This window comes from Cygnus olor, chromosome 5 (genome assembly GCF_009769625.2).
Source record: "Cygnus olor isolate bCygOlo1 chromosome 5, bCygOlo1.pri.v2, whole genome shotgun sequence".
NCBI lineage: Eukaryota > Metazoa > Chordata > Aves > Anseriformes > Anatidae > Cygnus > Cygnus olor.
In genome coordinates, this window is record NC_049173.1 from 29,024,814 (window position 1) to 29,049,808 (window position 24,995).

At 38.3% G+C, this 24,995-nt stretch overlaps 1 protein-coding gene across 1 annotated transcript in view; it reads left to right on the forward strand.

The window, feature by feature from the left end:
• KCNQ1 (potassium voltage-gated channel subfamily Q member 1) overlaps positions 1-24,995 on the forward strand; it is a 344,271-nt gene that overhangs the window by 228,211 nt on the left and 91,065 nt on the right. The window contains 4 exon segments of the mRNA XM_040557701.1: positions 1,721-1,796; positions 9,709-9,803; positions 10,425-10,471; positions 11,321-11,382. Of these exon segments, the coding sequence (XP_040413635.1) occupies positions 1,721-1,796; positions 9,709-9,803; positions 10,425-10,471; positions 11,321-11,382 (280 nt within the window).

The window sequence follows — 24,995 nt, forward strand, 5'->3', positions numbered from 1 at the left end:
CCTTCTGTAAGGTATTAATAGGGAAGGGCCTCCCATACAAACTCAAGCACAGATTCAGGGAACGCTGCGTAGTTATTGAGGCACAGTTACTCCGAATGAAGGCACATTGTGGTTGGTGGACCTGTGTTGAAAAGCTTCACGTTATTAGTTTGAAAAGCAATCCTATTTTATGTTATATTTGGAGAAAGTACTTTTTTTCTTTTCTTTACTTTTATTAAATTTAAGTAATGTCTGTAGCAAAAAATCTATCCGATAGGACAGTATCTGCAAGTAGAAAATCAGAGTGTTTTGTTTTGTCTTGGCTTTTGTAGTTGGAGAAAGCTATTCTCCCATAAAGAGTGAGTTTTCAGAAAGGCTCCACTTGCTGTATTGCTCACAGGACAGGCACCCACCATTGGCACACACAGAACTTCTCTTTGCTGGGAGAAATTTGTCCTGAGGAGCTACCTGAATACTCACTGATGCTCCAGGCTATAATTAACTAAAGAGGATTGGGTAATAGCATGCTGTAATATACTGAAGACCCAAGCTTGTACAGGACTTAAATACGATTTTTCCATCCTATAGTGAATATGAACACAGTCAGGTTCAACACAGGGAGAAAATATTGCATAGGGACCTCTTCGTATGCCTACCTGTCAGCATTTTTAGTAACAATTTATAATGATAGAACACCTGGAATATCTAAGTAAGGCCAGCTCTGCTTTGTCTGCTCCTTCCCCTAAGCCATCACTGGAAGTCTACTTGGGAAGAAAATTTAAAATGCCAGAAGTTCACCACTGAAAAACAAAAACATTGTCACGTCGTTTTCAATATTGTCATTTAAATGTGTGGAGAATAGTAATAGAGTGAGCAAGTAGGATAAGTCTTCAGCACAGCTTTTATATATTTGTGGGTTTGTTTTTGTTTTTTTTTTTACTGTTAAGAAGAAAAAAATGTGATTCTTATAAGCTTTAAAAATAATGAAAAATGGCAAATATCTGTTGCTGTTAATGAACAGATTTCTTTCATATGCTTTATGAAAAATAATTTTCTCAGATACTATGAAAATTTATATGAATAGCAAATTCTTGGTTTTGGAGTTTCTTTTTTAATTCTATTTTTAGTTCGTGTGCACGAAAATGGAGATATATTTGTTTTAAGACACTCTGGATTTCTTTATGTACGCTTCCAATTCAGTTGGGGATGCATGTCGATGCAGAGGTTGCATTCAGCTACCACAGTATCATTTGTATTGTTTAGCAGTCTACTTGAAAATCTTCTAAGTGATTTTTTAATGGTTTTTGAAATCCAAATTCTTTGAGTGAAGGGGCATATTGCACAAGACTTAGTGAAAAGAAACAAAAGCTGTAATTCTAGAGTGTGTGTAAAGGCTCTGCATGGCTGAATATGCAGAAACTTGACAGTTCGTTTTTTTTTTGTGGAAAGGGAACTGGGAAAGACAAGTGGAGATTTGCTTTGACATAGAGGTTATGTGGACGTCACTTTTTGCTGTGACATGTGTGCAAACCTAGCATAGAGCAGATAAAATCCTGGATTTTTATAGCATTCTTGGGAGGTGGGGAAGGTCAAAATAGGAGTGTGCTGCACACACGGGACGAATCGCTACTACCAATGTTACACATCCATACGTTGGTGAAGCAATTTCTGAAGGCTGCTATTTTACAGTTTGGAAAGAGATGCTCCTTCACCCCACTCACCTGCTTCGTTTTCCCCACAGGCTGCGAGAACATCACCGTGCTGCGATTAAGGTGATTCGTAGGATGCAGTATTTTGTGGCAAAGAAAAAGTTCCAGGTGAGTTGTGAAGAGAAAGCTGCTTTTCTAAATGAGCCCTTTTATTCTCCTATTTTATTGTTTCTTTTAGAAACTTTAAGAGACAGACACAATTCATTTCAGTAATGGTGAGCTACACCCACTATTCTCTCCCTCCTTGAATAGGGTGGTTGTTTAGGAGCATGCTAGTCAACTGTGGACACACTGGAAATACGCTAAACTCCTGAAACGAGGTCTGAATTAAAATGTTATTTTCTGCTAATGGACTTGACCTCTAACCCTCTGTTATCGCTCTTTCTTGCAGTGCAAGCATTCTCATATGTCTGCATTAATTCCAAACCGTACGTTACTGTCGTGCTGAGTCAGTAGAATTGGAGATTAAAATACTGCCTCAGCCTTGTTTCTGTCTCTTTGCTCTATGACAATGAAGTCCTGATAAGAAACTGGGATGGAAATTTGTTAGTGTATCAGAAGGTTTCTGCTTCCTTTTCCCTTGTCCCATCTGCATTGGTAGGAGACTTCCTTCACAGTTTGTGAGACAGTCAGTTCTCTTTACTCCTGTCACCCTCACCAACAAACATTTCCAGTGCATCACTTGCTGGGATATTGCAATACCATAAGCATTTCACAGGAGCTAATTAACCTGGTTGCCTGGTCTGAATAAAAATTTGTGACTGCAAACTTTCTAAGAACATGGTTTTTAAATCAATTTAACTAATCCAGCAAAAACACACGTCAATAGCCTTCACCTTGATTTAAACCATGTGAATATCTCTCTCTATATAAGAGATATATTACTTGACTTAAAATGAATTAATAAGGGATAATCCCTGGAGAACAGGCTTCACAGCTGAAAATGCAAAGAAAAGGGGGAGCTTAACCTCCCACATCCATTTTCAGGTATAACCTTGGCACTATTGTGTATAAGAGACTAAAAAGCTTTCTCACCTTTAATCTACACCAAAAAAAGGCTGTGATGGGGTGGTGGATGATCCTTTTTCTTTCAAATATTTGAAGGGCACAAAGTTTAGGAGAAAAAAGATGATGGTAATTAATGATCCAAGAAAGCGTTGTTTCTGTAAAGCAATGCTTGCTGCTACTTAAAGCCTGGATTCTGACTTCATCGCTGAAATTTAGAACCACTGTCTGAAATCTTCAGTAATTTTCTTCCTTGAATCATTTTATTTTTCCTAAAAATCATTAGCCAAATTATAGTTAAGGTTGCCTTACTGTTTCCCAAATTTCTTTTGGTTGTGGATAATGTATTCATACTGTAACCATTTATGCTGAAATCTCCCATGACAGGGATTTTCTTGGAGAAAGCACATTCAGAAAGTTTCTGCTAGCAAATTTTACCTGTTATTTTTCTTAGACTGAAGTTAAGAAAGCCACAATGTCCAGACTACTTGGAAATACTTTCTGTAGTCATTTTGTTGAGAAGCTTCTTAATGCCTGATGGTCAGTACTTGTAACTTGGAAAGGGATGTGGCCCATTCCAGTGATGTGTCTGTTGCTATTCAGTGAAAAACAGCCCAAATGTGGCCAGTCGCATTAAACTTTAATTTATTCTCATTCCGCAATCTGATTGTGATCCTTTGGTCTGTGGTAATTACAGAATCATTGCTTTCATAAATTCAGAACATAAAATATTTGCCACAGTATTAACTAAGCTACTTACAAACAAGAAATCTACACATCATGGATCTACCTCCCAAGTGGTGTTTGTCAAAAACAGATCTGGAAAATGCCTGAACACTGTGTGCAACATTATCCACCTGGCAAGTAAATGAAACTCCCCTGCGGCAGATGACTTGATAGAAGCTGAAAAAGCATTTGACTGAATAGAATGGCACTATTCAGTTCTTGCTTGAAACTTGTTTGTACTCGGTGTCCCATTTGCTAAGCTGGCTTCTCAGTTGCGCTCTCACTTTCTCACCTGCAAAAGACCTCTTCCTGGCCATCTACAAAAACCCTTAACAAGGGTTGTCTCCTATCCTTCTTTAGTAGTGTTTATGCTTCCTGAGCTATTAACATGAGCTGTTAGTAAGGAGCTAAAAATCTAAGTTAAGCTAAAGTGAAATATCTCAAGTCACTACTGCATTCAAGTGATACACTGCTGTTTCTGTCGGAAGCGGAGTCTTCTAGTACGGAGATATCTGATACTTCTCCATAATTTCTGAATACAAGGTTATGACCGAGTTTAAAAACTCTGAGAGCACTGAAAGTACAGTTTTCAAAAGCATCTAAGTAACCTAATGCACAAAGTCACCTTGAAATTCTAGCCACAAGGTGCTTTTGGAAATCTTTCCCGTAATTAGGAGATAACCCCTGTCATTATTCTTTCCTCAAATGTATGTTGTAAATCTGCTTTGTTCTATTGTATGCACATAAAATAACCATAAGAAATTAAAATGTTTAAACACATGCCAAGTAATGACTATATAGTTTGTACTAACCAGTCCAACACAATACCTGAAACTAAGGTAAAGAAGAATATGCATTCTAAAAACTTAATCTTTCAGATTTCTACATAGCAGCTGTTTTCTGATAGATACTTGCCTTTTAAACATTGTGTTTATGTGAAAAGTAGCTTCCTAACAGAAAATTCAGATTTTTCGTTTACCTGTTGAAAAAAACAAATAATTTCAGTTGAAGTCCATTGGACTATTCATGTTAAAAATAAGCTGGAAGAAGTAATTGCAAGGTCGGCACTTAAATGCAGAATTTTTAGACATGCCTCCAAAGCTTTTGGCAGGGAAAGCATAGGAAGAAGGGGAGGAAGAGGAAAATTTTGCAAAATAGGTCTCAGCATGAACCCAGCATGGTTCTTAAACTATACCAGCTGTTTGCAGGATACACCTGTATGTCTAATTTTGTATAGATACTTTTTTTTTGAAGACCTCAATCAATAACAAGTGGTGATGGCACCACAAGGACAAATGTCAACTAGAAAACAGAGACTTCCCGTTCGAAAAAAAACAACAACAACAAAACACAAATAAATAAATAAATAAATTGAAACTAAACAAAGAAATTTCAAAGGCCATGAGAAGTAATACTGTGTGAAGCATCAAACATGTACATCATTTCCTCTTTAAAAGAAGGGGATGGATTTATACTGTGTTTTAACAACCAGGTCTGAATACAGTCCATATGATGTCCTTGTAAGAACCCAGCATAACATTATAAACAATTAATACATTTTTTATGGATGTGTTTATGCTCTTGTAAAGGGGCTATAACACTTACAAGGTCTGTAGGACTGGTTCAAATTGTGTTGGAAAGATCTACTAGTAATCAACATGAGTCCTGTGTGTCAGCAAAGGTGAATGACTCACTGTTAAAAAAGGATTGTGTAGTTCATAGGGAAAAGAGTACTTAGAAATTAATGGTTTTCTAGGCTTTGTTCACTCTTCATACACAAAAGTGAATTTCACGTATTAAGTATAAATCAGGTATCTTCATCACAGTCTAACCTTATAACTGAATTTCAAAAAGCAATTCATCATGGTTAGTTATTTCCATTAGGTAAATTCATGGGTAAGTAACATTCGTCTTCCAATTAGGAAAGCTTCTAAATGTTTTATGACTTACGCACATGGATACAATTGTGTTGTCCACCGTATACCCAGAGACAAGGAATTTGATCTGATTTCCCATTGTCATCTTTAAACATTTTTTTTTCTTTCCAGTTCCTTTTTAAAATATGTTTTTAATTTGTGTTGTGCTCTTCACTATGGCAAACATTCTATACATAGCATAAACTAAAAATACAGTTTGGAGTTCCACTGATGACATGAGTAACTGTTGCCTGGTTTGTTATGGATTTCACTGGAAAATCTTGCATTTATGCTCTTATAATTCATCACCTTATGTAATTCGTTTGTCATGGTATGAATCATGAATTGTGTGTGTAATCTTTTCTAATCTCCATACTGGGCTGTAGCAAACAATGTAGTTCAAAGTGTCCTTGCTTCAAAGGATCCCAGACCCATTTTATTTGACTGTTACTGGGTTACATTTACCAGTAATTCCCATTGCAGGGATTCCCCTTTCCCTGGTCTGCCTCTTGGGAAAGTTCTCTCTGAATGCAGCCACAAAGGAACAGCAGTGTGTATTTGTGCACATTTCGTATTTGGCATTGGCTTTTGTGACTTGCAAACTTTCATATATGACGGGAAAGTCTGTTTCATGTGGGAAGATTTTTGCCATGAGTATTGGTTAATTAGCAGAGGGAAGAAAGTGGAGAAGAGAAGAAAAGCTGTGGGGCTGGCTTCTACAGTTTTCTTCAACACTCATCCATTACCTACTGCAGTTTTGTTTTCCACTTACAAAACTAACAAACTGTTGTCAACAGCAGCAGCATTTTCTCTTGAAAGATAAGCTTTCACTACCACATAATTACAGAATAATCAGTACTGACTATTAAATACCCTATTGGACTAGAAAATTCAATTTCATTCATAAATTCTGTTTACTCCAGGTTTTCAGTTTTTGTTTTAAAGAGAAAGAAGCAGCCTGGTAAATGGAAAACAGGCAGTAACCTATTTAGTATTTTACTATCAGACTCCTGCTGCAGAGTGTGGGGAAGGCAGGATGAGATGTGCATGCTTCTTTTCTACTAAACTGCTTTTCTGAACCTGCAGTTTTCAAGCTGATCCTACAGACTAGCCTTGTGGTGATTTATTGCACAAAATAATCCAAGACATTTTTTTTATTATTATTATTTTAAATACCACCATATTTACAGTACTAGTCCATGGACAAGACTTACAGCTTATACCATCGTTGGGTCAGGCTTCTTTCTCTGGGGGTGTCAGCTATGACTAAAGTGTGTGTAAGCACTTGGGTTTCCTGGGAGTTCCTCTGTGTGCTCTGTGGTGAAATGGAAGCAATTCTCATTCCTGGCTAGCCTGCCATCACAGAGTATCTCACAGGCACCCAAGGTTTGCAGTAGGCTTCTGGGAATCTGGCAGACTGAAATGTAATTTGCTTAATGAAGTGATATTTTACTGGAAAAGTAAATATATTGAGAGAGAGTTTTAAAGATGAAGTGTTGAACTCTAGTTTTGTAATAGCAGGTGGAATAAGAGCAAAAAGTGACAGGAGACTAACAAAAACTATTATTTTGATGCAGAACACTGATTTTCAGAAGATCCACAGATTTTGAAGCAGCTTAAGGCAATATTAGGAGATAACAGATGTCAAAGTAATTTAATTGTAAGATAGCTGAGCTGCCACTTCCAGTCTATCTAATCCTTATCCAATATTTCATTTACTGAACAGCAAGAGAGTATGATAGAGCAGAGATATTAAATTACCTGATAAATTGGAAATCATTCCCTCAAAAAAAAAAAAAAAAAGGGAGAAGAAAAAGAAAAACCACCAACTTTTTCTTTAAGAGGTGGGAGTGTACTGTAATGCATTTATATTATAGGAATTTTTCCTGCATTTAACTGAAGACTGCAGTGGTGTTCTCAGTCATGTTTTTGGATGACTTCTTCAGCTGATCGAGATAATGTTGAAGGTGGTTAATTCATCAGTTTTTACCAAACCTTGAAAACTTTCTACACAGCATCTATGGATAGCATAGTAAATGAGTCAGAAGTATCAGTTATTGTTACTTTGTTGTGCCGTGTGACAGCTTTGAATAGGATCTTAGGAGGAAGTTTCCTTCCACAGGAGGGTGGGAAGGGAGCTGTGAGGTGCCGGCTGAGTGCGGCAGTTGGAAAGGCGGGAAACCCTCAGGAGGCGCGGCAGTGGCATGGCTGAGGGGAGTGCGAGGCCTAGGGGTCCTGGCGGTGCCTGAGGGGCTTCTGCACCCCAACACCCTCAGGCTGTGTGCCCTGTATGCCTGCAGCCTGCTCTGCTCATGGCCTCCTCAACCAACAGCAGCGTGTTGAACAATTTTCTGTCAGGTGTGTGGTGGTGAGGAGGTGCAGACATGGCGGCCGCCAGCCAGAAAGTCATGGCCTCTGCTTCTGTTCCTCCGGCAGCCTTGAGAGGTCTTGAGGCTGTGGGGTGGGCCTAGGGCTAGTCTCTGAGGTGGAGGGCAAGAGCAAGCACACCTGTGGGAGTTATGCCACAGTAAATGAGCTGCTCTGCCTGGTGGCCAAGCTTCAGGACAAGGTGAGGAGACTGAGAAGCGTCTGAGAAGGTGATAGATCAACAGAGCTGTGCTCTGCCCCCTCTGGTATGCACATGCCAACCTAGCATGGCCACTGCTGAGGCAGGTCTGGTATCTGATCTGCATCAGGATGAAGGCAGCAAATTGAGAGGCAGCAAGCTGTGGAACCGTGTTGCTGCACAGAGCTGTGAGAGGAGCCCCTGTCTGCCCTCTCAGCTTCCACCACAGAATAGGTATGTGGCTCTAGGTAAGGTAGATGAGGGATGTGGAAAGATGGTGGCATAGGTAACAGAACAAGTTCTCTACCAACGTCAGATCAACTAGATCCTCATAGCAAGTGCAGCATTAAGACCAGCACTGTGAAGAAGCAGCAGTTGTAGCTGTAGGTGACTCCCTCCTGAAGGAAACAGAGGCTCCCACCTGCAGACCAGACTCTCTTTACAAAGGAGTTTGCTGCCTCCCTGGTGCTAGGATCAGAGATGTCACCAGTAAATTTAGGAGCTTAGCGCAGCCTTCGGATTATTACCCACAGCCTTCAGATTATTACCCACTCCTGATCTTTCATGTGGGTGCCAACAATGTCACAACCAGAAGGCTGAGGTCTGTCTGATTTCAGGGCCCTCTCTACAACTTCCAGAGGAGGGGAAGTGGAGAGGGAGGTGCTGGTATCTTCTCCCTGGTCACCACTGACAGAATGCATGGAAATGGCACAAAGCTGCGCCAGGGGAGGTTTGGACTGAATATTATTCTTTACTGTGAGGGTGGTCAAACACTGGAGTAGGCTTCCTGCAGAGATGGTTGGTGCCCCATGCCTGTCAGTGTTCAAGAGGCATTTGGACAACACCCTCAATAAAATGCTTTAACTTTTGGTTAGCACTGAATGGTCAGGCAGTTGGACATGGTATAGGTCCCTTCCATCTGAAAACCTGAAATTCTGTAATTCTATAATTTCAGGTGTTTCCATTCAGTCTAACCTGTGAAGTTTACACTCTTCTCTTCCCTTCTCTCTCTTCTCTGTTGATTTAGAGCATCATTGGTTCTTCTCACATGTAGTTCTGGTACAGATTGGATTCCAGTTTCTAGATGTAGGATTAAGACATTTGTAATTTGTTACCACATTTTGACAGTTTCATTCAGTAGCTTTCCAGTTAGTCTCAGTATTTCTTGGTAAAAATTATGGTCTTTGTTTCTAATACTATACAAAAGTGTTTTTATTGCTAATAGGTCAGATTATGATTTTCCCATGTATGGAACGCAAATTTCAGACGCAGGGCTTTCTCCCTGGTCATTTCTTGCACCAATATTTTCCCAGTGGACTTGAAAGCTGAGCCAGGCTTTCTGTAAAAGGAAATCAGCATTTCACCTTCATCCAGGAGTCTGGTTTAAAGTTCCCATGGTATGAGCTGAACTGAGAGCTTAGGCTGAGAATAAGGTCTTGCTCTTGAAAAAAAGCGCTTTACAGGCCAGTGGTTGAAGAGTATGAAACTTATTTCTAGAAAACACTAAGATGACCACAAAGTTCTGAGCAAAGTACCAGAGACCCTTTTTTTGGTCTCAAGTTCAGTAGATGGTCTCTTTAAAGGCATGTAGATCTGCAGTAACAATAATGCAGATGAAATTGGAACTGTCATAATTATTCCATGATAAATATATGATCATGGCAACAATCAAACTATCTCAAAATTTTAAACAGTATTAAATGGGTTTTAAAGAATTTTCTGTTTGCTTTTGAAAAAATGTACACTAACAGAGATCATTTGTATATCCTTGTGGCTTACTGGCATATTTCTGATTTTTATTTTACAGCAAGCTAGAAAGCCCTATGATGTCCGAGATGTTATTGAGCAGTATTCCCAGGGTCATCTAAACCTGATGGTGCGAATCAAGGAGTTACAGAGGAGGTATGACAACTGACAGGGTTATAAGTGCTGTATTGGTATGACTGTGCAAGTTTGCAGAATACAAAAATGGCATTCAAGTAACATTTTGTTTTTACAGATGAAGGAAAAGGCAGATTGCCTTAAAAATCTGATGTCTGTGACTTACTATTTGCATTATACTTGCATGTATTGCCTCAGTCCCAGCTTGCTCTGACTTTAGGCCATAATCCCTTAATGTTATGGGCTGTGTATGTACAGAGTGAAATACCATCACCTGCTCTCATAGAATTGCACTTGAGAGTAAACAAAGAGACAACAGATGGATGCTGTAAGTATGCTGCAGTAGACCAAAGAAAAGAGGAAACAACGATGCAGTTGATGTGGAAAAACAGTGAACGCTATAAAACTTTACAGTGGTTAAAGAAGCTGAATGCCAATCTAAGTTTAATTATTTTTTGTTGTCGTTTTTTAATTTCAAACTATTCTTAATCCAAAGTAACTGCTTCACTTACAGTACAAACCACAACTTTTTTTTACCTTCACGCTGCTTCTTTGTGAGGAAGTCTCCCCATTCCAGCTAGAAAAGGTGAAGATGCCACTTCAGGCTGATAAAAACTAAAAATGATTCTTTTTTGTTTACAGGTTGGACCAATCCATAGGAAAGCCATCTCTTTTTATCTCCGTCTCAGGTAAGTTACTATGAAGGAGGTGTCTACAGTTAATCTGATGAGTAATTTGTGGAAAATACTTGTAAAAGTACTTTTGATTTTGTTGAAAAATTTTCAAAAATTTCAAAAAGATACAACGTGATGTCATTTGAAGTTTAGACATACAGTAATGTTTAGTTATCAACACTTTTAATAGGGCTGTTCTTATTTAAATATTTAAAGCAACTATCACTGGAGTTTTCAAAATGTTAACTAATCTCTCTGAGACTCCCTCTTTTTTCAGTAAAATGGCATGTTATAGAGTTCCTGTGAAATTAGTAACATTCACACAAAGCTTTGATATTTTTGAAAAGAGAACAGAAAAGGAATGCAAGGTACTGATTTTGTCTGGTGACAAGTCTGGGTAATCAAAACTGTATTAATGGCATTTTCAAACCTACATTTCTCTACAGTATATAGAAAGGAAAAATAGATAAAACATTATCCAAGTGCATTGTTGAAGCAGACTGTAGATTTTTTTTTGCATAGTGTCAAATTGCTTCTAAAAAGCAATTAAAATATGAAGTAAATTGGGAACAGTTTTGTTTTCCTGTGTTAAAGTATATAACAAAGGTTGAAAGTGCCTGCCTTTAACTTAAGAACTTAAGGGTTATTAAAAGCCATGACTTGGGCTAGTGCTATAAAAAAAAAAAAAAAAAAAAAAAAGAAATTTACAAAAAAAAAAAACTGCCTTTAAGAAATAAGCTACCAGCCTGGCAAAGGTATTCAGTTACACTGCGTTGGTGGGCTAGTTATACACACCCTGTTGTGGCTTACTGCTATTTTGTTATAACACCATTTATTAATTTGAAAATGTTTCTTGTTCAACAGAAAAAAGCAAAGATCGAGGGAATAACACGATTGGTGCCAGGCTGAACAGAGTGGAGGACAAGGTAAGCCTCAGGCTGGCAGTGAATAAAGGTATGTTCTGTGATTGAACAGTGCTTTTTTCATAGGATGCAGGAAAAAACTCAGCTTAAAATAGAGTTGAATGCCTGGCTTTTCCAGGTGATGGAGCATAATTTTTGTTGTGGATTACAGTTTTAGTTCTTTCTTGCCCTTTTAACAGAGTAAGAAAGAAAAAACATACTTTAATTGATTTTGGTCTCTTTTGGGACTTGCTTGGTTTTTTGATTTTTAATTGTATATGTTACACATGTCTCAATGCTCTACTTCCTTCCTCCACAATAGATAAAAGGCTCTGTTCCTTTAATACTTCAGTATATTACAGTCCCAAGATTTCCCTTTGATCATGACTCTGTTGTTTATATAACTCCACCTACAATTCCTTGGAGAGCGCGAGAGCAAACCTTGTTCTGTCCTGGTTTTCATTCTCTATGACAAATGGAGTTTCTCCTTTCAAGTGACATGAAGCCTGAAAAAATCAGACTTGTTCTATAATTGCAAATTAACAGTTAAGTGCCTTGTAATGCCCTATTTCAATGTTCATTGTTCTTGAAAAATCAGATGATAGGTAGAGGCTATGGCATTGTTTAAAAAAAAAAAAGTTTGTCCATGTTGGTGTAAAGGAAAGTGGAAATATTTTTAAGTATCTTGAGGAAAACAGCTTTCTTCCACAACTTGCACTGTGTGATAACTTCATGAAGAATTTGTTCTGAAGAAACATTCAGCAAATATTCTGCAAACCAAAAGAGTTATGAGCAAGATTTGCCAATGGATGCAAACTGAACACCCTAATCTGTATTGAATCACTTGTGATGTGTCCATTCCATATGCATTTCTCCTTAAATGCATAGGATAAACTTGAATGATGTTACTCAGAACTGTACTTCTATCTATTGTAAATAAATTGCATTTTAAGGGAAACAGGTGCCCTTTGGTATACAGGGTGACACACAGGAGGAGTGAAGTAGAAAACAGGAGAGCATACTGCATTTTGCACAAAGATGAATCACTGTGCAGTGCTTGCTCAGATCTATGGCCGGTGTTCTTACAAATGGAAGCTTTCTCCAGAAAGTTTGGATTACATTTATTTATTTTATCTCCTTAATGTCAACTAGAAGTGTGGAACTTGTGAATATGTCTTGTGAATAGTGACAAGGAACAATGACTTTTCAGTTTGGGCAAACAATTCTCAAATGACAGCTAAAATAGATTCTCAGTGCTGTTTGTAAAATCTTCAGTGAGCGTGAGAAAGTTTTGGTGTTGTGCTGCCTCAGAGATAATCTACTCGGGGGTTATTAATTACTCTTTTTACATCCTTACAAGTAAGTACACTGTGAATTTATGGTGACTGTTGTTTTATGTCTTGTAATGGGACAGTAAAACACTCCCTGTTTAATTTTAGTATAGCTGGGTTAAATTTTAGCCTTGTTTTAAGTAACAGACCCTTCTTTCTTTGTAGTTGCATGAGGTCATTTGTGGTTTCAGAGCTGTATGTTATCTGACCTATACAGCTAGTCCTATCTGCAGGAATTTTATCTGAAAGTAGCTGAAAGGCTAAAAATAGGGAATTTCAGTTGGACTAGGCAAACAACGGTGTACATGACAGCACCCTGGAACTGGTGAAATCACCTTTTTACCGCAGCTGCAGATGGTGGCCAAAGCTAGTTTTTTGGTATTCTTGATCTCCAAGGCTGGCTTTCTCTTTTCTGTAAAGTACACAGTACATGGGATGATTTCAACACACAATAAAATCCTTCCCTTGCTGAGTGCTGTATGAAGGGTATGTAAATCAGCTGGTTTTTAAGGTAACTCTCTATTTTAAACACTTAGCTGCATCCCATTTAGTTTTGAAATAGTTTTGAATCTTGGACATCTGAAGGACAGATTATCAACAGTGCAGGCTACTGTGCAGCTTCTAACCACCTTTGTACATTTGAAAAACATCCTTTCAGACATTTTAAAATGAACTGTAGCCTTCTGAAATTCTTTAGATCCTCCTGCAGCAAGGAAGAAATTATGTGGCACATTATATCCCACAGGAATAAGCTGAGTTCTTCTAATAGATCTTCATCAGCGATTGTTAGTACACTTGCTGCAGCAGAGGGCTGGTGAACAGGTGTCAGAAAGTCTGTATTACACCTTTCTGTGTCTCAGAGTGGTTTATCAGCCATGGGCAGCTCTCCAAGTGCCGCTGGGAGCAGCCTAAACCACATGAGCCATTTCCAATTGTTGTGCGCAAACACAAAAAGGTTGTGCTAGAAAGCTTCCAGGTGATGCTGTGCTGTTTAGCCTTGAAATCCTTTGCCTCATCAGAAAATCAAAGAAAAGCCAAGTTTCTGAAACTTTTGGGTGCTTCTGTTGATGGGCATCTGCTGTTGGCCCAGGATCTGTTACAAGCACATCAGAGAGGCAGAATCCAGTTTCATTTTAGGTCCATTCCTGTAGGCTTTTGTGGAGGTGGATTTTGAGTTGAGAAGCTTCTACAAATAAAGTTAATTCTGTCTTCAGGAGTATCTAATCGTGGCTGGGACATCCTGTCACTCTTTCAAAGCTTTTCTACATGTTGTAGTGAGACAAGCAAACGTGCTCTCAAGGCATATGTACGGCTGGCAGTACACAGGAGACAACACTTGAAAAGGAAGTTTTTAAAATAAGATGTTCAAACACAAGTTATTGACAGGAATTATGATGCTTTATGGCACACATCTGAACTTCCACGTATTGAAATCAGGAAAAAAAAAAAGTTTTGCCTTCTTTTAAGTTTAGAAATGTGTTTATTTGAGGGGAGGGCCTTTAGCAGAAAACCACTTCCATATCCTTTTTCTATTTTTTTTTTGAAACATAAAGCTGTATCACTACTAATACTTTTTAAAATCTTTGGGGAAAATTAGAATCCTGTTCATATACCAGTATGTAGGCTCTATTAATTTTGTGATCTTGTGCACTGAGTAGAACATTGGTCTTGTAATATATATATAGTTTGTGATAATATAATTAAAGATTGTTTCCTAATATGTAAATGCCAGGGGGATGAATCCAGGTGGCAGGAGCCTTCCTGCAGATTCCTTCCTGTAGAATTTTTTTTTTTTTGGCAAGCAGCTGCAAAGGTGTTTTTGTAAGTATAACTAGAAACTGCACAACCTGATACACCTCAATGAGAAAAATCACAATCCAGTATGTAACCACACCATATGTAGATTTCACTGCCGTGCTCTGTTGCTTAAAAAGCCAAGAGGACCAAGTGCTACGTTCTTTAAAGGTATATTGCCATGGCTGAGCACAGGCAGTTGCAGGCAGTGGTTGTGCCCGTGCCCTGGTCTGTCTGGGCAGCAGCCAGCTGTGGTCCAGAAGGTATGCATCCGCCTTAGTGCAGCGCCCAGACTGGGCTCATAAACCCCACTAGTAGCAATTAAGTAGCAATTGTCCAAGTTTGTGCATGTAGTTGTGCTGATCTTGTCCCTCAGAGAATGTAGCTGAGCAGGATTACAGCAACAAATCAATTTATTTGTGGTGATCAGCCTTCTCTCTTTTTATCCTGAAACATCTGTGAATGGCTGTTCAACCTACCCTCAAGAAACCTGGCCACTGTTGGCTTGCTACCAAAATCAAAATCAAAAACAGTTTTCCAGATATGCACAGCTGTGTGTGCACGCCACTGTTAATCCACATGCAGAGACCACTGCATGCCAGTGGTTTAATATAGGGTGTGCCCAGGAGCTTGATCCAGGAACAAGTCCAAAGTGCACTCGAGAACTGCTGCATGCTACATCTCCTCTTTTTTTCTGCTTTAATTTGATCTTGACTAAAACTGACTATAACGCTAACTTTTTAGAATAATCTGCTCCTTTTCAGACTTTTGCTGACCATTAATTTATATATAGAAGGCCTGGCTTGCACTTTGCAGGTAATCAGGTGGCCTTATTGCTTGGCTGCCCTTGGATAATTCAGTCTTGTACAGGGGCACTGTAGAAAATCATTGAGAATACTCAGTGAGGGCAAAAACGTATGGTCTCTGGATTCTTGACAGTCAGTTGTGCCTATGTATCAGATTCCCACAGATGTCAGTAAGTCCTGCCTGTTTACCTTCTGGAGCAGAATAACAGAATTCAGGATAAATATGTGTGTGCATTATACATATACATATTTCTGAGCAGTGAAGGTTAAGCTCTATTCTCCGTTAAGTTGTTTTAAGATAGGACTTAACCTTCTGCAATTATTTGGACACTTTTTAAAACTTGACTTTATAGAACGGTTATAGCAATCCAAAGTGATTTTCCAGGTGTCTTTTCTACATGCCCAGAAATGTGCTTGTACCTGACAGTAAGTGCAGTATTAATATCAGCATTAGCAAGGTCACCATTAACATCTTATAATAGTATTTTTGAATTACAGGGAACATTCAGAGTAATACTACCTACTGCTAAATTTTAAGTTGTAGAGATTTTAATGGAAATTTCTGTTTAAACAGAAGGTATGTAGTAGTGAGAACTATGACACCTTTTAATGCAAGTCCAACAATTCTGCAAGACAATATTCATTACAAGCATATGCACATTTTGCATGTTCCTTTTTGAAAACATGAACCCTCTTCTTCTGAGTAGTACATATCTATAGAGCAGCGTATAGAGGTTCAAACATGCAGTGTAGCACCAAAGAGAGAATCATTTAACTTTTTCATTTTTACTGTATATGCAGATTGCACCACTTTTTAATCAGTTAAAAACAAATCTATTGTGAAAGCATCTACCCTAAAATAGATGCTATTGTGCTTCTTGAGCTGCATACTGGAAATCTGAACTGCTCTAGAAAACCAAAACTGAATGAAAACCAAAACTGTCTGTTCTCTTGTATGTATAATTTGGCTGAGTTCTGGTTGTGCTAATTGAGTTTGCTGTCTTGCATCTATGATCTTTGATTGTTAGATGTATATGTCCCATGTTCAGTAAAACTGTAATTATGTGGTATATATTTGATGCGCTTTTCATTGAGTGCTGAGTATGGAACTTTAAAGGAGAGATAAGTGCAACACTTTATCTGAGGTAGCTTTCAAAAAGTGCTGGAGACCTGTAACTTCCAACGTTTATATATGTCATGTGACGTTTTCTTCTGGCTAAATCATTTTCTGTAATTGTTTCACCAAAACATTGATCCTATCCATAGTTGTATTAGAAAACAGTTGGGCTGACACCTTGTTAAATATGATACAGCTGATCAGAATGGTCATTGATATGTCTAGGTCCAGTTACTGTTTTTTACTGGTTTGGCTCTCTCCTGCAATCCCTATCGGATCAACTATTGTTCCCCATTGCAAAAGGTTTCATATCTAATTCTCCTATTGATTTGTTCAAAACTATGTGAACCGAAGTTACATATTGCAGATGAATTTCACAGTGAATCTGTGTAATCTGCAAGTATTGGGTTGTGTTGGTCATTTGCAAGTATTTGAGATGAGCATTTCCATACAAATGGAAGTGAAGGCCTTACTCCTTGAATGAATATGAAAACTGAGGGATTAATTGCTCATTACCATTCCAGCACTAAGGGTATGATCTTTGTAGAATCTGAGCTCTGGTAATTGTGGTTTGCAGACAAACTGCAGAGAAGTTAAAATTTAATGCAGCTGCTTACCTCGCTTGTTTTCCTGCCCCTTGTTGTGGTGTCAGTATATACTAGCATTAGCTGCGAGATTTTGTCCTAGAAACGTTTCCTTTTCAGTGCTTTGCAAGTGCTTTGTGGGCTGATGGAATAAAGTGGGCTTTTTTTTTTTTTTTTTTTTTTTTTGTGTAGCTTAAGGATGTTCTATTCTCCCTATTTTCAATCCTAAGACCACACATTAGATAATTTTATATTCTACTTAGGAAAATATTATCTCACCTATTTCCTCTTTGTGGGCTGATGGACTAAAGTGGGCTTTTTGCTTTTTTTTTTTTTTTTTGCGTAGCTTGAGGATGTTCTATTCTCCATATTTTCAATCCTAAGACCACAAATTAGATAATTTTATATTCTACTTAGGAAAATATTATCTCACCTATTTCCTGTGGGTTCAGAAGTACCAGGTTTCATATTGACAGCTTGTTTACCTAAAAGAATTCTTAGTGTGTGGCTAATCTATCAATTTTCCATGAAATATCTGCTTTACCTAACTTACAATCACCCTTGGTGCTTTTTTTTGTCTACATTTTTATGTCATTATGTAGTCTGTCATAGCAGTTACTGTGCTTCCTGGTGTAACATAAGAATTAGTGCACACTTGAAAGGCAAACTTCTATTAAAATACTTATATATATAGCCATGACTGATGATAGCATTCATTCACATCAGTATGAAATTGACAGGGAAATTTTGGCTTTATTTTTAATTGAATAATGATGCTGAAAATTGATGATGAAAGAATGAAAAACAACCATCTTCTGATTTTCTGGTCAGTGCTGGATGCCATGGTTAGAGCCTTCAGTGAGCCATAAACTGGAAGGAGACAGTTTTGGAATGGGTCTGGCATGGAAATATTCAGTACTTTACAGGCTGAATGTGTGCTGGGAAGTTCAAGTTTTGAATATTGGCACATTCCGCAATAGATATGTGAGGATTGGCCTTTCTGATAGCTAGAAACAAAACTAAAACTATGGTTTTGAATGGATATTTTAAAACAGATACAAAATAGGTAAAAATTGAGACAACCACCACCAATCAGTTACTAATCTTGTACATAGTTCTTGCAGTAACGCAGAAGTAATAGCCTGGGGGATGCAGAGGAATATTAAGAGGCATATGGAAGATTAAGTATCCCTATTAATTTAATCCTTAGTCTTTTTCCAGATGCTGAAGTACAGGCATACGGAAGCAATTTCAGTGCTGGACTTTTGTTATGGAGGATGCCCGTTTTCTATAAATTGGACTACAACTAAGCCCATCCTTCATCAATCTAGCTCATTAGGCAGCCTTAAAATTTTAATAGCTTCTCTCTCACCAGTCCGATAATATTTCAGTGGGTAAACAAAGAAAACCCCCTAGATTTCCATCGCCAGTACCTGATGCTATCCATCCCCCCTGCTACAGTGAAATAAAATTCTCAGACATACATGCTAAAAATGAATGCAAAAAACAATTATTTGTTGGATTCACTGCTACCAGAAGTTTTGGTAGCCAGCGTAGAAACAAACTGAGAGAGAGATTAGGCAAAGTCATGGAGAAGGGCTCACTTGAGTATTATTAAACAGGATGTCTGTATGTAAACTCTAGCAAGTGCTTTGAACAGAAGTCAGTGGTGAGCTGGTAAACAAGGAAAAGCATGATTTTATATAAATGTGCTTTCTTACACTCTATTTTTCTTACACCCTATTTTTAAGACTCTGCTCCAAACCTTCCACTAGAAACAAGATACCTGGGAGAGAGAATACTTAGTATAGCCCCTTTTATGTATTGTTGTACACAGCTGCTTGTTACTGGATTTGGTCACCCATACAGCCCCCTGCAGCTGAATGTTTCTGTACAGGGTCTTAGACCTGATCTGTTTTATGAAGGCCATGCAAGCAGCCCCTGCATCTGAGAGGAGATTTCTGTGACTTTTGCAGCACTATACCTTGAAGATCGTAAGGTCTCTGGAATAGGCTTCACTTGCATTTCTTTGTTAGCATTAATTTAATCTGTTTGAAGACCCTATTGCAGCACAAATGAAAACATTCGATTTCTGCATTCATTTTGGAATTAATATACTCAGAGTTGAGTACTATTTAGATATATATAACCTTATATTATTTATGTGCAGCAACTCTGATATAGTTGCAGACCTGGCCTGCAGAGCAATCTTACAGGCTGTTATGATGTTGTATTGTCTGTTTCTGAAGAGTCACCTCTTAGATCACAGTAAAGGGCTTATATTAAAAAAAAAAAAATAGCATCTAAATATAAAGGCAGCTACGGATGGTGAGACTATTGCATCTTAGTAAGTGCCAGCTCATTATCTCTTTTGCAGGAATTGGGTGTGTAGACTCTCATCCCTGTAAAATAAAGCAAGACAAATATTAAATTTACTCTAGAGAATAGTGACTAGAGAATAGTGACTGAAGGTGGTTCACAAGCAATGGCTAATTAAGCTCCGGTCATTCGGTCACACGAAGTTACCTGTTATACTCCTTTAAATATTTTAATTAAAGTAAAAAAGCGGAAGTAAAATACTATGAAAGAGTAGATTTCCTCTGTCAGTGAGTTGTTGTTGATTTCACCCCAAATTTCAAATGCTTCAGGATGCAGACAGTAGCTGGGAAGCATGATGCTGAAGGCAGAGGGTAAACTTTTACAAATACCCATGAAGTGTTATATACTGTTTTTTATCTCATGGATTTCTTCTTGGCATGGAGTCTGACTACTGACTTTTGAATTCATGACACTGGCAATGAGTGCATGCTTGTGATCTACTTGCTTATTAAGAGCAGAAATCCTAGAGGAATTGCAGCTAACATGCAGTGTATCCAACAAAATCTAGTAATTCCGGGAAAAAGATGGAGTAATGAAATAATGCATTACTAGTTGATAATCTTTTAATCAACCCTCAGAACAGTTGCTGGCTTTGGGATCAGCTGTTTGGGCTTATATTTGCATAGGTATACAAGGGGATGTAAGGCCTGCAAATTGAGATGACTCAGTCTTTTTATTAAACCACATAAAGCCTGTTTTGCTTGGCATTTCAAAGATAAACCCAGTAAGATTTGTAACTTAGGCTCCATCATTCTTGTGTCTAGACTGTTTACATTTGATGTGGAATGTAAATGCACAGGGGATATGCTGAGAGAGAACGAGGACCAGTTGTAAGGAGTAAGTACTCTGTGGAGCAGATCACAGAAAAGGGATCCAAATGAACATACTTGCACCAAGTGCTACACAGAAGGCTTCTATTTGTCTTTCGTACAGTTTTAAGGCAAGCAATAACAGTAAAACCATCTCTATTTTTGTTTTGCTTGTGTGTGTTTTCATGTTGCAGATAAGCAACCAAAAAGCATCCTAATATGTAAATGGCTAATTTCAGTTTTGATACAGAAGGGTGAACCTCTGCTGAAGTTAGATACATCAAAGTTGAAATTCTTCCTTGTCAAAGAGCTTTTGTTAGAGTGATCTCAGTGGATTAAAATATTTTATTTTCATTTGCAGTTGAATATCAGGGAAGAAAAATGCATGAGGTTGAAAGGACTCTATTCAGGATGTAGTCTTTTCAGGTTGGAGTCTTTTCAGCTCCTGGAAAAACTTCAGAGTGAAGGAAGGTATGCTCCCTTTCCTACAGAGACGCAAAGACCACACCTTCTGTCACCTTACCTGCCCCCCAGTCCTTCAAAATAGAAATTGCTAAATGCAGATATCCTGTGCTGCTTAGATTGTATGAAGAGAAAGTGGAGCCAGCTTTCTGTCTGACTCCTATTCAGGGTGATGGGAGTGAGCAGGAAGATAAGAAGAAAACCAGTTATCAGTGAAAAATAGAATACAAAATACCTTGTCCAAAGTATATCCCTCCTAGAGCTCGTAAACCTAGATTACAATTATAGTTTCCCCAAATCTTCTCTGCTTTTGCATCTTACCAGTGGGCTGGGGCAAAACCACAATTCATCTTTCAATATCATCTTTGCTAAATCAAGTTTTGCATTATTCCTCTAAAATTCCAGGACAAATATGATCACAGTGACTTTTTACACTTCTTTAAAGTATCCCACTGCTTCAGCAGTTTGAGATGGGCTGTTTGAACCTGTATCACAGGTTCTCTTTCTACCCCCCAGTTAACTGATGCTACACACCTGGTCAGCTCCAGCAGGCAGCCAGTGGCCCAGCCTGACAGTGTGATTGCCCTTGTATGCCATGGGCATAAGAGTCTGATGAGCTACCTCCCTTTAGAATGAACCTTTGTTGTGGTATCTTCATTATATTCATCACAGCATAAGAGCTCCTGCTGTGACAGACTAAACATACAAAATAGAGAAAGGAAGGGAAAAAGAAAATACTGTTTCCCTCTTTTACAGCTAAGGTACAGGAAGCAACTTGCTCAAGAAATCACAGTGGCATCTGTGGCACAGCCAGGAATTTAATTTAAACTGTGTCTGGGACTTCAACCACAAATCAGCATTCCTTTTTGTTTTTGTGTTTAAAAGCCCCTCTAGTTCTGAATAGTTATATTGGCCAGTGTGGTGTTCAACATAATCATAGTCCATTAATATTAAAACCGTCCAATACTTGAGAACAGCATATATAAACACATAAACCAGACAACCCAGCCAATATAAATGTACTGGGACTGTTTTAGACAGTAGATTTTAAATCATCCAGAAATTAATGTTCTAACATCATTTCCTAGCCACAGAGCCTGGGGTGGAGAGAAAAGAACATGCTTGCATGACACAGAAACTGTCCTACATACAGATAATTATGCATATAATATTTAAAACTAAACAAATTGTATTAAATGCTAAGTTTACACAGTCAAGCAGAGAGAAATATTCAAGTGAGTTTAAATATTCATGTAAGTTTCTATTTTGAAAGTCTTGAATACAACATTGCTCACTCAACACTGACCCTTCTGCAACATCTGTTAATCTTGGGTTTATTTCAATTTCTTTCTCTTACTCTTTTAAACAGATGACTCCACTTAAATCAACACTTGGTTTCCATTAGACAGGTAGAAGGTGATTCACTTAGCAACATGTGCATCTTTACCTATTTAAGTCCTAATAGCCTTAATATATCAAGGAAGCTGGTGTGATTAACAGCACTAAAGGCTTTGTCAGACACTACACCTAATAAATACTGCCCTTTGCCCAGCCCTAGAAAAATAGTGAATAACTACTCTGTGTTTCCAAACTGGAAATGTGTACAGCCTTATAAATATACTAAAACTCTTTAAAAAAAAAAAAAAAAAGTTGACAATAGAAATTAATTTTACATATACTTATGTGTTCATGCATGTCTATCAATTCAAGTGTGGGTTGGCTCTTTGCCCTGTTTGGGCTTTTGGGCTGTCTTTTTCCTGTGTTATTTCATGATGGAGTCACCATTTATGTGTGATTTTCCTCCTGTTCATTTGAGCTTTTTGCAGATTCTTTCACAGTTCTTGGTCTCTGGTTGTCAGAGCTTCTCTGTCCTGGGGTAGTTGGATGTGTGAGTCAGTTATGCCACTCTAGTTAACGTTAGCGACAAAGACATCTGACTTGGCTTGGTTATCATGTATGATGGTCTTGCCAAATGAAGCAGTCAAAACAAAACAAACATCACCCCCACCCCCTAGAGTAAAATATATTCAAAATGTCAGCTGGAACAGAGCTGGGTCCTTGCTTCATCATAGCTGAAGTTCTCTGGAAACTTTCTAGTTGTGCCACCACTATCTCTGGCTGCATGCTGTGGTCATCAGGGTGCTGAAGGAAGTCTTCATTCTGCAACTCCTAAGTTTCTAGAAAGTTTCAACCAGAGCAGTTTTACAGGAGAACACCTTAGAAAATAAATGGTCAATAATATATATATATATTTACTTCTCAAAATGAGTCATAATCATGAATCATCTACCTATGCATTTGCCTCATATTGCAATAGGGAGCTTTGGCCAAGCTTTGAGGTGAAATAATCAGTCCCACAGAGATGTTTCCAAACGCTCTCAGCAGAAGTGACTGGAGAGGAATACAGTGCCTCTTCACCAAGGCAAAGGAGCAGTAGCCCTAGGAGCAGTAGTTTCTGCAGGAAGCAGAGCAGTAGTTCCTTCTGCAGGAAGGAGCAGTAGTTTCTGCAGTAGCCCTAATACCATACTCCTCTATCTAATGCACTGCACTGCAAGCATGCTGGCCCAGGGCCCGGAGACCCATCTAGCAGCATTTGCGTGGCACTGCATCCAAGCATGGGCATGATACTTTGCAAAGGTCCAAATGTTTCTGGTTTTAGCTTGGGCAGCACTGGTTCAGCTATCTTTGCAGCATGCTTTTGATTGTTGCCAACTTGACATGATAGTCAGAATGAATAGATCATTCATAAGCTGCTCCAAGATAGTGGTTGACAAAGCTGGCCTTGAATCTGTGTTCCCTGCTGAGGATTTTCTGAATCTTATGGCAACTAGAAAAAGGCCAGTCGAACATGTTTTCTCTTTGCATAGAGAAAGAGGGAGAAGCAGATCAGTTAATGGTGCTACACTTGAGAATCAAAAGAGCAGTGATTCCTACAGACAGGGTTACTTCATTTTGTTTTCTGTATACTTCCTGCACAATTTCAGTGAAAAATCAACTATGGCTGAGATGCAGATCATCATATCATATCTGAAACAGAATGAGAGCTTTTGTTGTTGTTGTTTGGTTTGAAATGTTTTTTTTTGGTTGTGAGTAGTTGTAGTAGAGCCAGAGCATCCTTTCTATACAAAAGAAATAGCTAGTAGTACTCTAAAAAACAGGAAAGAACTTCAGAAATCGTTAGAGAAAAATGTGGATTCATCCATTCGTGTAGCATGATTGCAGTTAGGAAAAAAAAGGAAAGCAGATTACAAAGATGACTTATTAGAGATAAACTGGGTTAAATGTAAGTCCAGAAAAATACAGTTGTTGTGTGTATAGTACTGTTTTAAAAGTCTTTTGTGACATCTTGAGCACTGTGTCTTCTGGAAGAAGTTATTGCTATGAAGAAACAAACCTTTGAAAAGGCAGGATAAGTTTGCATTGAGATTCCTTTTGGTAGAAAACTTACAAGTCTATCATTAATTCACAATAAAAGTGAGTAATTCAAGTAATTTTGATGTAATAGATTTATTTTTTTTTCAGAGTAAACAGACATGCAGAATGTAGGGTCAGAAATACTTTCTTTTTAGGCCACTGGTGGAAAAGTGTGGGAACAATACCAATGTTGTAATTAGCAAAGCATCCAGGAGTCCCTTAGAATAATATAGTACATGTCAGTTTAAGAAACAGATGTCTTTTTTGAAATGATCTGAGAAAGCTAGCACAAATTGAAGGTCATATGTAGATAAGGGCAGAGACTCGCTTGTTAGCCCAAGTGGTCTTTTCCTGTCCAGGAGTATCTTGTCCGTATGGCTTCATGTGGAGTCAGTCTCTTCACAACAGAGCAGTGTGAGACATTCCCCTCTGTTATCAAGGGGATGCTAAATCCTTAGAAAAGACTAAGTGGAGTAATGGAGAAAAAACACAGAATTTCCATGCTGCTCACTGGCTCATGTTGCTGATAAACTACTACTGCCAATCCTCAAGATGCTGCTTTTGTCACCAGCAAGGAGTTTTCTTCTCTGCTCACATTGCTGTTTGATATGAGTGCTTTTGAGTATCAGCCTGGACATGTAGTAAAGAAGATGTCAGGGGTGAGGTTTAATTGGGCTGAAATTTTATTGACTAAGCTCAACTGGCAATTATTGGGCGATAACTCATGGAGCAGGGGTCATGTATCCTTCCTCTATCATTTCAGTATCCTCCTCTCACTGCTAGAATAGGTCTACCTCACATGAGGCGGAGGAAGCTAGGGCCAGAGATTGTCCCTTTGCCATTCTACATAATAATATCTGAATCCATTCTCCAAATGTCTTCAAAAGACATTTTCAGTCCACTTCCAGGGAACCAGGCTTGGTAGAATGCCTACTTGTATT